The 15288-nt window shown below is 42.2% G+C and overlaps 1 protein-coding gene across 2 annotated transcripts in view; it reads left to right on the top strand.

Moving 5' to 3' along the window:
* The window catches only part of LOC141047908 (cytochrome P450 2C20-like), a 277427-nt gene that overhangs the window by 25505 nt on the left and 236634 nt on the right, over window positions 1-15288 (top strand). For both annotated transcript variants that reach the window (XM_073543228.1, XM_073543229.1), the window contains exon 4: window positions 4087-4227. In XM_073543228.1, coding sequence (XP_073399329.1) covers window positions 4087-4227 — 141 coding nt within the window. The remainder of the gene's footprint in view (window positions 1-4086; window positions 4228-15288) is intronic.

The raw sequence follows: 15288 nt of genomic DNA, 5'->3' as shown, positions 1-15288 counted from the left end.
TGCTTTGCCTTTTAGCATTTGTGTTTTGTTTTTGTTTGCGTTGCTTTTCTGGATTCTGCCATTCCCTGCTCTGGTGAGCTGATTCTTCTTTTGCCTGTTGCTCTGTCTTCAGAATATTCCTGAGTACTGACATAGTCTTTTTGAAGCCTAGCGTCTTCAAGGCCTTTTTTACTGTCAGTCTGTTGGCTCTTATTTTCATAGGGTTTTTCACGGATTGCAGACAGCAGCCTTCCTGTCCTTTCCTATCTAGTTAGCTTGGGCCCCGTCTTTGCTCAGTCTATCTTTCTGTCTGTGTTGTGTTCTTTCTTCTTGCTTCACCGTCATTATATGTGGGGGGCTGCCTTTTGCTTTGGGGTCTGCTCTGGGGCAGTTTAGATTTCCCTTTCTGTCTTTAGGCTATTTAATTCTCCGGCTGTGATCGAGGGGTCTAAGGCATCCTAGGAACCCCCCACGGCTACTGCTAGTTGTGTTGATAGGTTCAGGGGTCTGCAATCCGATAGCTGCCAACCTCTCTGGTTTTCTGGACTTAGCTAGCATTTCTGTTTTTGCCTCCTACGGTGACTCAATCATAACACTGCACTATGGTGAAGGATCCAGTTATGGTGATGGATCCGGGTGGAGGAGAAGATACAGGTGGTGGGCTCTGTTGCTAGGAGCATACGCAACAGAGCAAAGCTAAGTGGTGTTTCCCCTGTATTGTCATTTTCCCTCATGAGTGTTTGGTGCAGTGGTGGGATTAGTTTCCGCACCGACCAATTCCCTAGTGAGGGTTTAGGTTTAGGGCGAGCTAGGGTTTTTAGGTTCCTGTGCATCACCCGATGCGGAACCGGCATAGGGAACGTTAGGAGTGCAGGGACACTGGCTCAGGGGAGTTCAGGAGGTCTCCACTTCCCTATTCCCTATTGCAGGGCCCACCATTGTTAATGTTACCCAGGTTCCCCTTTATTATTTAAATTCGCCTTACTGGAGGCGGGGTTTCCAGACTACTTTATATATACGTGTAATATCTAAATTCGCCAGTTGGAGGCGGTGTATCCAGCTGCACGTCCTATTATTTAAATTCGCCCAACTGGAGGCGGTGTATCCAGGGTCATGGGTGTCTTATGGGTTCGCCTTGCGGTACTCGCTGCGTCCAGACACACGTGACCGTGACACCCTGCATGTTCATTGTCTCTCTAAAGAGCGCCAAACATTCAGGGCTCCCGCCGAGCAACCCCGGAAATACTCGGAGAGCTTTGAGCATCTCGAGCAGTAAGATGCTCGGGTGAGTACCGAGTAGTGGCGAGCATGCTCACTCATCACTAGTGTTGGGTAAATGATTAATCGTTCTAGGCTGGATCCTGGATCTCGTTCTTCCCATAGCCGTCCTGTTATTGATCCTGTTGTACATTCCCATTCGTCATGGCCCTTTTCCTGATCAGTTCAGGTAACAACACGGTGGCCATATTTCTCCAGCAAACCTGCACCTTACCAGCAGCAACTGGTAACTTTGAAATTGTTTGGAGCATCTAGTCATTGTTATACAGGCCTTATTGACAGGCTCCAAAAAATTCTTCTGTTACTAATGGAGCCTATTTTCTCGATTATGTGCATCTTTGGCATCCAATTTCTCATGGGCATCTTTTTTGCATTACAGTGTGTGGCACACAATACCTGCATGTTCATTGGCTCTCTAAAGAGCGCCAAACATGCAGGGCGGGGACCCGAGCTCCTGCTGAGCAACCTCGGAATTACTCGTCGAGTTCCGAGCATCTCGAGCAGTGAGATGGTCGGGTGAGTACCGAGTGGTGGTGAGCATTCTCGCTCATCACTATTAATAGCAGCAATGCTGGTTATTCCGGTGTGGTCAGGCATTTTTGCGCCACGCATAGAGGTGACAATTCTCAGCTCTCGTTCCTTGGTACTGAACGGGTGGACTGTCCGGTCAGAGGAGGAAATTGGCAAAAACAAAGTGCATTATGCGCGGCGGATTGGATTTTGCAGCTAAATAAAAAATTTCCTTCTGGAATGAATCATAGAAACAATTTATTTTATAATTATTGAATTGTATGAATGTCATTGTGCTTTATTTATTTGCTACGTTATTTTGCTTCAGTATCTAATATCCAGTGATCCTCTCACTTGTTTTTCTTCATGGTTTGTTCATGTGTGGTGATTAGTTTAGCCCTTTATTTTTTTCACAGCCGTCTAGTTTTCATTTATGTTAATTGGTCCAACCGCTTCGATTTGGCTTTATATGTTCCTTGTTCCTTCTACCTCTCATGTCCTATGAGTAAGGGGGTCTGTGCACACCTGAAACGCGTCAGTCTACTGCCCAAATTCTGAACATGGGACCATAGTTTTATGGTGAGAGAAAAGGAACAGGATTGGGGGAGCAGGGTTGATTGTAGCTTTTCTACTGTCTCAGGTGAAGTTTGTAATGCCGTGCCCCACCTCCATCCCCTTTAATGAACTATAACTTCCACAAAGTCTCCAGTCCATTCTGCCCCCTCTCCATTGTTCCCCCCACACTGTCCCTATCTCCACACTGCCCCCTTCAGTTTATGCCCATCTTCAGTGTGTGTCCCTCACTCTTCCCTTATCTATGCTGACCCCTATCTATACTATGGCCCCTTTTTCATCTATATTACCTCCCATCTAAACTATGCCCCCTGTGTGTTCTGTGCTCCCTTCTATACTATTCCCCTGTCTATAATGCCTTATACATGTGTTCTGTAAATGATGAAGTGTGCATGATCAGAACGATCTCCAATGATCCATAGCATGAATAGTCTTCTTTCATGTTTCCCCCGCAGTTCTCTCCACTCAGCCCTACATTATTATTATTATTATTATTATTATTATTTATTTATTTATATAGCACCATTGGTTCCATGGTGCTGTACATGAGAAGGGGTTACATACAAATTACAGATATCACTTACAGTAAACAATCACAGACTGATACAGAGGGGAGAGAGGACCCTGCCCTTGCGGGCTTACATTCTACAGGATGGTGGGGAAGGAGACAGTAGGTTGGGGGGTTGCAGCAGTGTTGGTGAGGCGGTAGCTCCAGTAGTGGGGGGGGCAGTGGGGATCATTGCAGGCTGTAGGCTTTCTTGAAGAGGTAGGTTTTCAGGTTCCGTCTGAAGGATCCGAATGTGGTTGTTAGACGGACGTGTTGGGGCAAAGAATTACAGAGGATGAGGGATATTCGGGAGAAGTCTTGCAGGCGGTTGGGTGAGGAGCGAATAAGTGTGGAGGAGAGAAGGAGGTCTTGGGATGACCGGAGATTACGTGAGGGAAGGTATCGGGAGATTAATTCAGAGACACCTGGGGGAGAAAGGTTATAGATGGCCTTGTAGGTCAGTATTAGTAATTTGAACTGGATACGCTGAGGGAATGGGAGCCAGTGAAGAGATTTGCAGAGGGGAGAAGCAGAGGAGTAGCGAGGAGAGAGATGGATTAGTCGGGCGGCAGAGTTAAGGATGGACTGGAGAGGTGCGAGGGTGTTAGCTGGGAGACCATAGCACCATGTTTCCTCCCTGTTGAGACGCCATACTGTTCTTGATTATGGTGAGACCCCAGAACCAAACATTTGTAAATCTTAGCTCAACACTATAGTTGTATTGTACCGTAACTGAACACTGGTATCTGAACAAGACCATCACTTGCCAATATGATGGACCATCAGTAAGTCTATTACTGTATATGATAAGGTTTAGCATCTGAAAGAACTTAACCCATCTAAGAAAATATAAATGGGAGAAGTGACCCTCAGTTGTGACTGGACCGATCTTCTAATTATTTAGAGAATTTGCCACTCCTTTTGTAAGATGCAAATATAGAACTATATTGTGACATCAATCCACAAATTATCAGATTACTATCATATTATGCTGTCAGAATAAAGATCTGATGTTGCATCCTATAAAAGAAGTACCAAGTTCTCTCTATTATTTGTCTTTGGGGAAGAACCCACATGCAGGAGTGCTGTATATGCTTTCATCCAATTTTCTAATTATCCCATGAAGAAAGTTGAAGTGTTAGACCACAAATAGTCTTATATATGCAGCCATTAATGCCACCAAGTTCTTTTGCTCTTAGGTCTAGTTGGATCACGATGGCGCACACTCCGACGCTTCTCTCTCAAATATCTCAGGAATCTTGGAATGGGGAAGAAGTCCATGGAGATTACTATATTGGAAGAGTCCAAGCACCTCATGCAGGCTATGTCAGATACAGAAGGTGGGTGGACTCCACTTAATCATATTTGTTTGGGTCTTTGGATTCATAAGAAACATGGATGTTGGTTCTCTGATGCAATATCTATATGGGAAGAGGTGAGAGAACCGACTCGAGGCAAATCAAATTTCTGTTGATGTTTACTGAACCTGGTGAATTACTATAATATGATCACTTTGCATAAACTGCCCCCATTTACCACACTACAGAAGACAGCATCATCCAGTAAAGGGTCACATTACCTCAGGCGTTGCCAGTCGGGCTTCCCCATAATAAAAGACTCCTTTGTTCCTCATTTTTAAATGGGCTTCCCCACAATGTCTAGCAGCTGTCACATCACATTGTAAAGCAAAGCCAGTCTGGAGATACCATAGCCAGTATGAAAGCTGAGGGAGGGAATGGAGCAAACATTTTAGGTTTAATCTGAATAGCGAGGGAACATCACAGCTCAATCATAGAGGTTGACAGAGAAAATCATAAAATACTGAAGAAACACTACAGGAGTCCTGGGTTGCTTCATCAGTGACTTAGACACTCTTCCTAGTTACTATATATTTATAGCGAGCAGTTGTAAGGAGATGGACATGGTGCCCACATTTACCCTTTGAAAAACAAAAAACAAAAAAACTGAACTGAAGTAGAATAGAATGACATGCATGATGTAAAAGCATGTTCACATTGGCCATAAAAGCAAGCAAAACCAAAGGAAAAAAACAATGTATGCATATACCCTAATAAAAATAAATAAGTAAAAAAGCAAGTGCATTAAATAACATAGGGTACTTAGTAAACACTATTTTGATCAAAAAAGTATAAAGCTGTCCCACCACGACAAGGTGTACCCATTTGAGACAGTAACTACACCAACGGTTAAAATCTACCTAGTGTGAATAGTAGCAGAGTCTCTGGGTCCCAAACGGACACCCAGCTTCAGAGGGACTAAATAAACTACACAGCTCAGTAGAATGGAGGCCAAACCCTATTTGTACTGAATACAAAAATGCTGAAGAAAAAACAAAAAAACTGAACTGAAGTAGAATAGAATGACATGCATGATGTAAAAGCATGTTCACATTAGCCATAAAAGCAAGCAAAACCAAAGGAAAAAAACAATGTATGCATATACCCTAATAAAAATAAATAAGTAAAAAAGCAAGTGCATTAAATAACATAGGGTACTTAGTAAACACTATTTTGATCAAAAAAGTATAAAGCTGTCCCACCACGACAAGGTGTACCCATTTGAAACAGTAACTACACTAACGGTTATAATCTACCTAGTGTGAATAGTAGCAGAGTCTCTGGGTCCCAAAAATGCTGAAGAAAAAACAAAAAAACTGAACTGAAGTAGAATAGAATGACATGCATGATGTAAAAGCATGTTCACATTGGCCATAAAAGCAATTGTTTTTTCTTCAGCATTTTTGTATTCAGTACAAATAGGGTGTGGCCTCCATTCTACTGAGCTGTGTAGTTTATTTAGTCCCTCTGAAGCTGGGTGTCCGTTTGGGACCCAGAGACTCTGCTACTATTCACACTAGGTAGGTTTTAACCGTTAGTGTAGTTACTGTCTCAAATGGGTACACCTTGTCGTGGTGGGACAGCTTTATACTTTTTTGATCAAAATAGTGTTTACTAAGTACCCTATGTTATTTAATGCACTTGCTTTTTTACTTATTTATTTTTATTAGGGTATATGCATACATTGTTTTTTTCCTTTGGTTTTCCTTTGAAAAACAAGTGTAATGTTATACTGTGTAATGTGATTTGTAATTTGCATTAATAATGTTAGCTTTGTGTGACAAGGACAGAGACGGTTTCCTGTCAGAACTTCAGGAAGGGACCAGGGTGAGTAGAAAGCAGAGCTAAGGTCTAATGTGAGCAGTGCTGTCGTATGTGTGGGTGTCCCTAATGTGAGAGGAGACCAAGCAAAGAGATAGCGAGATTCTGAAAGAGGAAGAGAAGTGACCAAAGGGATATCGTGCTAGATCAAAGACGGGTCCCGTGACAGGACGCCTAGCAGTATGCCCACAACTTATAACTCGTAAAGGTAACGGGACTGAACAGGATAAAGTACGCAACACAAAGAGCATGTCCCGGGAGGGAGTTCCAGAGGATCAGAAGCAAAGATGATAAGGACTGGTAATATAGTTCTCTACAGGGGAAAGAAGATTATTAACAATACACAGCCCAGAAGCATATTAAGTTGTGGGACTAGACACCAATTAATGCAATACATACAAAAAACGCTCCAAAGCACACTATATATCCAGGAAAAAAAAAGATCAGAGCATATTAGCTTAAAAAGCTAATTTTTATTAATAGGCAACATAGCCAACAAATTGTAAAATTGTGTAAAAAAGACATACAGACAAATGTAGGACTCCACAGTGAATATTAAAACATTCTGGTACAGAACACTAAACCATTAACCAAGGGGGTGATGTCAATTTATAGAGACCAATCAGATAGCACTATAATCCAATTGTGTCGGCAAAATGCTACTAATATGTATGCAAGTGCCCCCTATAGTCAAGAAATATATATGAGAGTCACCACATCTTACCCAGAAAGACAAGAGAAGAGATCAGGAGACGAAAATATAGGGTGCATCCCCAACGCGCGTTTCGCGTGGATATTGTTCTTGATTTTTCAAGTGGTAGTGTGTGGAAATGGTGCCCCAAAGGACCTTTAAGTAACCATGGTGACCGGTCACATGGAGAACCATGTGATCACCAATTACCCACTGATGCTGCTCCAGCAGCAAGTGCGCACCACATCGCCAATGTTACACCAGCGCGGCCTGATCGTCAAGTCTAGTCCACGCATGCAATTTTACAATTTTTGGTCTATGTTGCCTATTAATAAAAATTAGCTTTTTAAACCAATATACTCCAATCTTCTTTCTCCTGAAGATATAGGGGAAAGAAGATGCGGAACTGTGGGTTGAGGATAGGACTCTTGCTGACTGGACTGTAGTATTGAGCTGGGTGGTGGTGAAGTAGAAAAGAATGTTGAAGATGGAGGAAAAGTGAGAAAAGAGGAAGGAATTGAAACTGTGGGTGCTAAATGATTCGCATTGTAAAGGGAACGTTCATCAAGTGGTGTACCCGCTATTTACTGTATTTAATCATTCACAAGTTACCATGGGGTAAAAAGTTTATTTTTGAATAGTGATCTTCCTCATTGAACTGTCAAACATCTTGTACTGGCCCACTCACCTTATTGATTACATGTAGTCTGCAAGGACGTAGCACCTCCACAGCATGAGTCTACACCCAGATGGGATCTCCACCTTCATGTAACATGCCGGGGCATAGGAGACGAGTACCTTGCCTGCGGCTACTGATCCATGCCACTTTACACTTGGGATAGTCGTGACGATCGAGTCTTGCAGCTAGAAGAGAAAAGTGATGCAGGGATGCCTCGAGTTATGTGAAAGATGGCAACCGTTACATGGTCTAAAATGGCGCTGAGCATGAACTTCACAATGGCGGTTAGTGGAGCAAAACAATGAGAAGATCCCACCTGTCATGGGCGTAGAGGGAACGAAAGGGTGGGAAGAGTTGTCCAGCCCTTCAGAGGTTATGCCTTCCAGACGGAGTATTGAGACTGGAAGTGCCAGTCCACAGTGAGGAGTGGTCGCTGCAGTAAAACAAAAAATGTAAGAACCTCCCCGTAAAATGGGCAAAGGAGATAGAGAAATGGGGTGGTGAGCTGAAGAAAACTCCACACAGCAAGAGGCAGGGTCGTGACGACAGGCACTGAGAGGCAAGACAAGCGGCGCTATTTGTTGGTTGGAAGTCAAGGAGAGTGCAGTGTGATACAGTAACAGAGACAGCAGTAATAAAGGACACAGTGGGAGTTTTTTTGTTGGCGATGGGAGGTATGAAGCACAGCCAACTGTCCGAGAAGAGGATCGGGTGTGGACGGTTGCACCAATTAATGGCGCTAATGAAAAAAGAGGTGAGGCTGGGAGGCCTGATGGAGGAGTCAGAGACTGGACACTAGCTGGAGCCTTAGGCTCTGATGATGGCCTGGTTGATGGCCTGCAGAAAGGCCAAGTGCTTGTAGGTGCTCTATAGGCCCAGACTCTGGTGAGTCCTCCGCCAACGCTGGAACTGGTCCTCACCCCTGGACAAGCACCCGCTTTCATCAAGGCATGGTAATTAGCAAATGTAATTTGGGACAAAAGAAGAAGAGAGGAGAGATTAAGGGCCCTGCTGGACAGCCCTGGAAGTGAAGACCTGGTTCATGACATGGGGGATGGTCTTGTGCTTTATTGGTTCAAGTATTGCCACCCTCTTGTTCTCTGTTCTACCTTTTGAAAGATAAAGTTGTCAGTAAGAGAAGATAAGAATTTTCTGAACTCATTACTTTTGCTTTTTTACTTTTGTACCTTGATAACTATGTCATACTTTTTTGAGAACAAGCACATCTGATGTGAAAAGAGTTCATCCATATCTTCAGTCTCTCCAGGTGGCATATAGTAAGCACCTACAATAGTGTCCTTTCTGTTCTTATCTCCTTGAATTCTTACACAAACAGTTTCTGCAGATCTATCATTCTCAGAAGCTTGGATATCTTTTGAGATATACATTTTCCTAACATACAAAGGCACCACCTCTTCTTAAGCCAGTTTCTTATAAATAAGTTGTAGCCATCAAGGTTTGTATTCTAATCCTGTGCATTATTCCATCAAGTTTCAGTGATGGCTATGACATCATATCTCTCTCTCTTAGTTGTTTTTGTTCTTTATTTCCACTTCTAATAGTGGTTGGAAGGGACCTCCAGGGTCATTGTGTCCAACCCCCTGCTCAATGCAGGATTCACTAAATCATCCCAGTCAGATGTCTGTCCAGCCTCTGTTTGAAGACTTCTATTGAAGGAGAACTCACCACCTCTCGTGGCAGCCTGTTCCACTCATTGATCACTCTCACTGTCAAAAAGTTTTTTCTAATATCTAATCTGTGTCTCCTCCCATTCAGTTTCATCCCATTGCTTCTAGTCTTTCCTTGTGCAAATGAGAATAAAGTTGATCCTTCTACAATGTGACAGCCCTTTAGATAGTTGTAGACAGCTATTAAGTCTCCTCTCAGTCTTCTTTTTTGCAAACTAAACATTCACAAATCCTGCAACCTTTCTTCATAAGACAGGGTTTGCAGACCGGTCACCATTCTGGTCGCTCTTTTCTGAACTTGCTCCAGTTTGTTGATGTCTTTTTTTAAAATGTGGTGCCCAAAACTGGACACAATATTCCAGATGAGGTCTGACCAAAGAGGAGTAGAGGGAAATAATGACTTCACGTGATCTAGACTGTAAGCTTCTGTTAATACATCTTAGAATTGCATTTGCCATTTTGCTGCTGCATCACACTGTTGACTCACATTCAGTCTGTGATCTATTAGTATACCCAAGTATTTTTCACATGTGCTGTTGCTTAGCCCTATTCCTCCCATTCTGTATATGCTTTTTTCATTTTTATTGCCCAGATGTAGTACTTTGCATTTCTCCCTGTTAAAAACCATTCTGTTAGTTGCTGCCCACTGCTCCAGTTTATTTATATCTTTTTGAATCCTTTCTCTCTCTTCTCTAGTATTAGCTATCCCTCCTAGCTTTGTGTCATCAGCAAATTTAATCAGTTTACCCTCAATTCCTTCATCTAAATCATTGATAAAGATGTTGAACAATACAGGGCCCAGGACAGAGCCCTGTGGTACCCCACTTCAAACAACTGGATGTGCAGCCATTTACGACCACTCTCTGGGTCCGATCACTAAGCCAGTTATGAATCCACCTAACAGTTGCCTTGTCCATTCCATACTTAGTCATTTTTTCAATAAGGATTGTATGAGATACTTTGTCAAATGCTTTGCTGAAGTCAAGATATACTATATCTACAGCATTTCCTTGATCCACCCAATCAGTGATTCCATCATAGAAGGAAATTAAGTTAGTCTGACATGACTTATTAGTTACAAACCCATGCTGACTCTGTTTAATCACTTCATTCTTATCCAGGTACTGACATGCATGTTGTTTAATAATTTGTTCAAAGATCTTTCCTGGTATAGAAGTCAGACTCACCGGCCTATAGTTGCCTGGGTCCACCTTCTTCCCCTTTTTGAAGATAGGAACAACATTTGCTCTTCTCCAGTCTTCTGGGACTTCTCCTGTTCTCCAAGAATTTTCAAAGATTATGGAGAGAGGTTCAAAAATTTCTTCTGCTATCTCCTGCATTACTCTGGGGTGTAATTCATCTGGACCTGGAGACTTGAATTCATTTAGGTTAGCTAAGTGTTTCCTCACTATCTTTCTGTTTATAGATATCCTGGATTCTTCTATTCCCTTATTAGGACAGTGAAGAACAGTTGATGTTACATTTCCTTTCTGAGAGAAAACAGATGCAAAATAGGAATTTAAAAGTTCGGCCTTCTCAACATCCTGTCTTACCATTTCATCATTTTCATCCTGTAAAAATCCTATAGCATCTTTGACTTTTCTTTTACTTTTGACATATCCCCAAAAATCCTTTATTATTGCTTTTGACACCTCTTGCAAGCCTCAATTCATTGTCAGCTTTAGATAATCTGATTTGTGCCCTGCAGGTTCTGCAGACAGCATTATATTCTTCTTTAGATATGCCTCCCTCTTTCCATTTTATAAACATTTTTTTTCTTCCTTTTTAGCATGTGCTTAGGTTCTGTGTTCATCCATCCTGGTTTCCTTAAATGCTTCCTATTCTTCCCTCTTTTATTAATTGTTAACAATTGTGCTTTGAGAATTTCATTTTTCAAGATTTCCCATCCTTCCTGGACATTTTTGTCTTTACGGATATCCAGCCATTGGATCCCTCCAATTCTCTTTCTGAATCCCCTAAAATCTGCCTTTCTGAAATCTAACCTTGACGTCTGAGTCTTCACAGGTCTTCCTCCTCTAGTTATCCAAAATTCTAAAATAGCATGGTCGCTACCTCCTAGGGTCCCAGCCACTTTTACCTCCTCAACCATTTCCTCCCTGTTTATAAGGATTAGATCCAAGGTAGCAGTTCCCCTTGTTTTCTCCACTACCTTTTGGAAGATAAAGTTGTCAGCAAGAGAGGATAAGAATTTCCTTTACCTGTTAGTTTTGCCTGAGAGAAATTCCCAACAAATGTCTGGATAGTTGAAATCTCCCATGACAACTAAGTCATATTTTTTGGAGAACTTGGCCATTTGATGCATAAAGAGTTCATCCATATCTTCAGCTTGCACAGGCGGCCTGTAGTAAAGGCCTACAATGGTGTCCTTTCCATTGTTCTGTCCTTGTATTCTTACCCTAACACTTTCCACAGAACTCCCAGTCTCTGAAGCTTGGATCTCTGTGCAGACATATGCGTTTCTAACATACAATGCGACACCTCCTCCTCGTTTATCAAGTCTGTTTCTTGCAAATAAGTTGTGTCCTTCTAGTCTTGTATTCCAATCATGTGTATCGTCCCACCAAGTTTCAGTGATTCCAATGACATCATATTTCTTTTCCTGCGTTAGTAGTTCCAATTCTCCTTGTTTGTTGCCCATGCTTTGTGCATTAGTATAGAAACATTTTAGTTTGTGATTGGCTTCTCTTTCTCCAATGTTTTTATTATTTAGATTCTTTTGTCTTTATTCTTCCTTTCCACTTCTAATAGCAGAGTTCTCAATAGCATTTGTCAGGTGTATGGTGATCTCACTGCTCTTACAGTAATATCAAAATGGAGAAATTTGTGGATGTCACCCGCGCTGCTGTTCAAAGTACGATCCACACGATTGTAATAAAGAATTGATGGTTTATTCACTCAACGCGTTTCAAAGTCATTATGGCTTCTTCTTCAGAAGACATATAGGTATACAATATCACTGACAGTTTAAATAGATAAAGCATTCAAAAACTGGCGCCAAACAGATCACATGTCATACCGTGTCAGAGTTCAAAAAGCCGGCACATGGTACAGCACATGATGGTTACAGCTTAGAAAAAAAGAGATCTGGGTTAAAATAGTATTATATTATTATGTTTATATATTCTTATTAATAGGTGCAGAATAACAGAAGAAACCAAAAAAATGAAGAAAAAGTGCTAAAAATTTGGAACCAACCCGCAGAAAAAAAAAGGAAGTAATTCATATAGAATTTGATGTGGGGTTCGTTCTGCTTTTAACCCACTTTTACTTTAACCCCTTTTTCCGCAGTCTTCTCTTTGAATGTTTTTTAATGAATGCGATTTTTATTTTTTAACCTCTAAAAAGCAGATGTTGAATATCCCCTTAATAAATTCTTTAGTTTGCACTTATATAAAATATATTTTATGAAATAATCACACGCAAAATAAATGTAGTTTATCAAAATAAATTTACCATATTTAAATATTCTTTATTTAGACTTCTATTGATTTTTAATAAATAAAATAGTATATATTACTATATGTTGGTAATCTCAACTTTTTATACACCTTCATCTTCATATATATGTATATATTTTTTTTCTCTGTACCAGTTTTTTCACCTGGTACTTTGGCTCATAGGTTTGGTGCCTCTATGAGGTTTTCCTCTTTTTCCTTTTTTTCTCTGGGTTCGTTCCCAGTTTTTAGTCCTTTTTCTTTTTTATTTTTTGCTTCTTCTTCTGTTATTCTGCACCTATTAATAAGAATATATAAACATAACAATATAATAACGTTTTAAACCAGATCTCTTTTTTTCTAAGCTGTAACTGTCATGTGCTGTACTATGTGCCGGCTTTTTGAACTTTGACACAGTATAATAATAATAATCTTTATTTTTAGGTAGTGCTAACATACTCCGCAGCGCTTTATATACATTATCATCGCTGTCCCCGATGGGGCTCACAATCTAAATTCCCTAACAGTATGTCTTTGGAATGTGGGAGGAAACCGGAGAACCCGGAGGAAACCCACACTAACACGGGGAGAACATAAAACTCCTTGCAGATGTTGTCCTTGGTGGGATTTAAACCCAGGACTCCAGGGCTGTAGTGCTGTCCTTCAGTATGACATGTGATCTGTTTTGCGCCAGTTTTTGAATGCTGTATCTATTTACAGGGAATCTGTCACCCCTTTTTTTGACTATCAGCTGCCGGCACCGCCATCAGGTGCTTGTCTACAGCATTCTGTAATGCATTCTGTAATGCTGTAGATAAGCCGCTGATGTAACCTGAAAGATAAGAAAAAAGAGTTATATTATACTCACCCAGGGGGTGGTCTTGGTCCGATGGGTGTTGCAGTCCGGTGCCTCCCATCTTGTAACGGTGACATCCTCTTCTTTGCTGCCTGTCGTGGCTCCGGCGCAGGCGCACTGCTCTGTTCTGTTGAGGGCAGAGCAGAATATCTTCCCAGATTTTGCAGAGGGTTTTACTAAGAGTGCAGTGTATGTACAGCAGGTGTGCCCCTCTAGTCTATTCATTCCTCAAAACATCTATAATTACAAGATTTAAAATGACCTGTGATGAGGATTTTCTTCAGTAACCTTCAGAAAGTGTCAGGTCGGCGCCATTATACTGATTACATTGATACACTGTTAGGGTATGCGGATTGCACTAAATAAAGACGTATAATAAAATGCAATCGCAACCTGGGATCCAGCGTGCAGAGATGTAAAACTGCTGCTACAGAGCAATGACGGAAGCAAGACGGCCAGCGATTGCTAGATCACACGGTGTTAGATGCCACACCATGTGAACGATGCACAGAATACCCAGCTCCGTTACTTCACCGAGTGGTAATGAACAAAAGAGTACTGAGTGCAATACCCTGTTAATGTTGTGAATTCCCTTGCTCGAAGTTCTGAGCCGAAGCTCCCTCTGGTGGTTACTGAGAGTAATGGAGCTGGCCAGGTGGATGGAAGTCCTCCACCTGACGACAATAATTGGGAACCTGGGATTGCTGGCTGGGAGCATATATTTGAGCTGGCTGCTCTTGGAGGTTGCTGGTGGTTTCCTCTGTGTGCATTTGTAGTTCTTTTGTCCCCTGCCTGATCTGTATTGTTCAGCTAACTGATTCTTTTGCTAATCCATTGCATCTAATCTGGTTGTGTCGTTTTTTGCTTTCTGTTTTGCTGCTAGGGTTCAGCGTGCTCCCTTCTGGGGGCAGCGCTGGGCCCTGCTTCATATGTTGCAGCTTGTTCAGTCCCCTGTTATGTTAGTATCTTTTTGCTTTGCTGCCAGTTTATACCAGAGTGCTGATCTAGCGGGGGTGAGGTTGTGTGACCTCAGGTTTTTTGTATATCAGAAGTGTTGGACTTTTTTTAGGGTTTTGTGCTTGATTGCAGACGGTATCTTTTCTGTCCTGTCCTGTCTAGACAACTTTGGCCCCGTTTGCTCAGTCTGTTCTCTGCCTGTGTTTTGTCTCATCTTGTCTCACCGACAATATATGTTTGGGAGCTGTCTATTCCTTTGGGGATCTGCTCCGGGGCAGTTTAGATTTCACTTTTCTGTCTTTAGGCTTAGTTAGTTCTCCGGCTGTGACGAAGCATCTAGGGCTTCATAGGAGCGCTCCACAGCTACTGCTAGTTGTGTTGTTAGGATCAAGGGTCTGCAATCCGCTTAGTTACCAACCTTTCTGGTCTTCTGGTGGCTTAGCCTGTTCCTGCCATCCTCCTCTGTGACCCATTCATAACAGTTAAACTTCACAGGGATAAAGCAAATATGACTCAAGGTGGGGTCCCTAAGTCTAGGCTGGTGGTTGTGCTTGCTCTGAAACTCAGCTGTGCTAACTGCACATGGATCGCCCGCCAGGGCAGTGGGGTACTTGGTACCGGGCCAGTATCTCAGAGGGAAGTGTCACAGTAGCGATGACCCTGTCCGTGGCCCTGGGCGTCCATGTAAAAGGGGTTAAGTGTGGCTGATTAAAGTTTATAAGTGGATGATACATGACGCCACCTGTGGTGCTCAGCAATGAAGGGGTTAAGCCGACGCTGCAGGCAGATCCTCTGGGACAGATGGTATAAGGCAGCAAGATGTAAGAGCTCCCCACAGGTGGAGCTGTAATCCCAGGGCAGTGGGAATAGGTGTTGAGGAAGAGGGTGCAGTGTTA

This window comes from Dendrobates tinctorius, unplaced genomic scaffold, assembly GCF_039654945.1.
Source record: "Dendrobates tinctorius isolate UK_male_01 unplaced genomic scaffold, ASM3965494v1 ptg000130l, whole genome shotgun sequence".
Lineage (NCBI taxonomy): Eukaryota > Metazoa > Chordata > Amphibia > Anura > Dendrobatidae > Dendrobates > Dendrobates tinctorius.
Note: the sequence above shows the minus strand (reverse complement) of the source record. Positions and strands in the feature narration are given on the sequence as shown.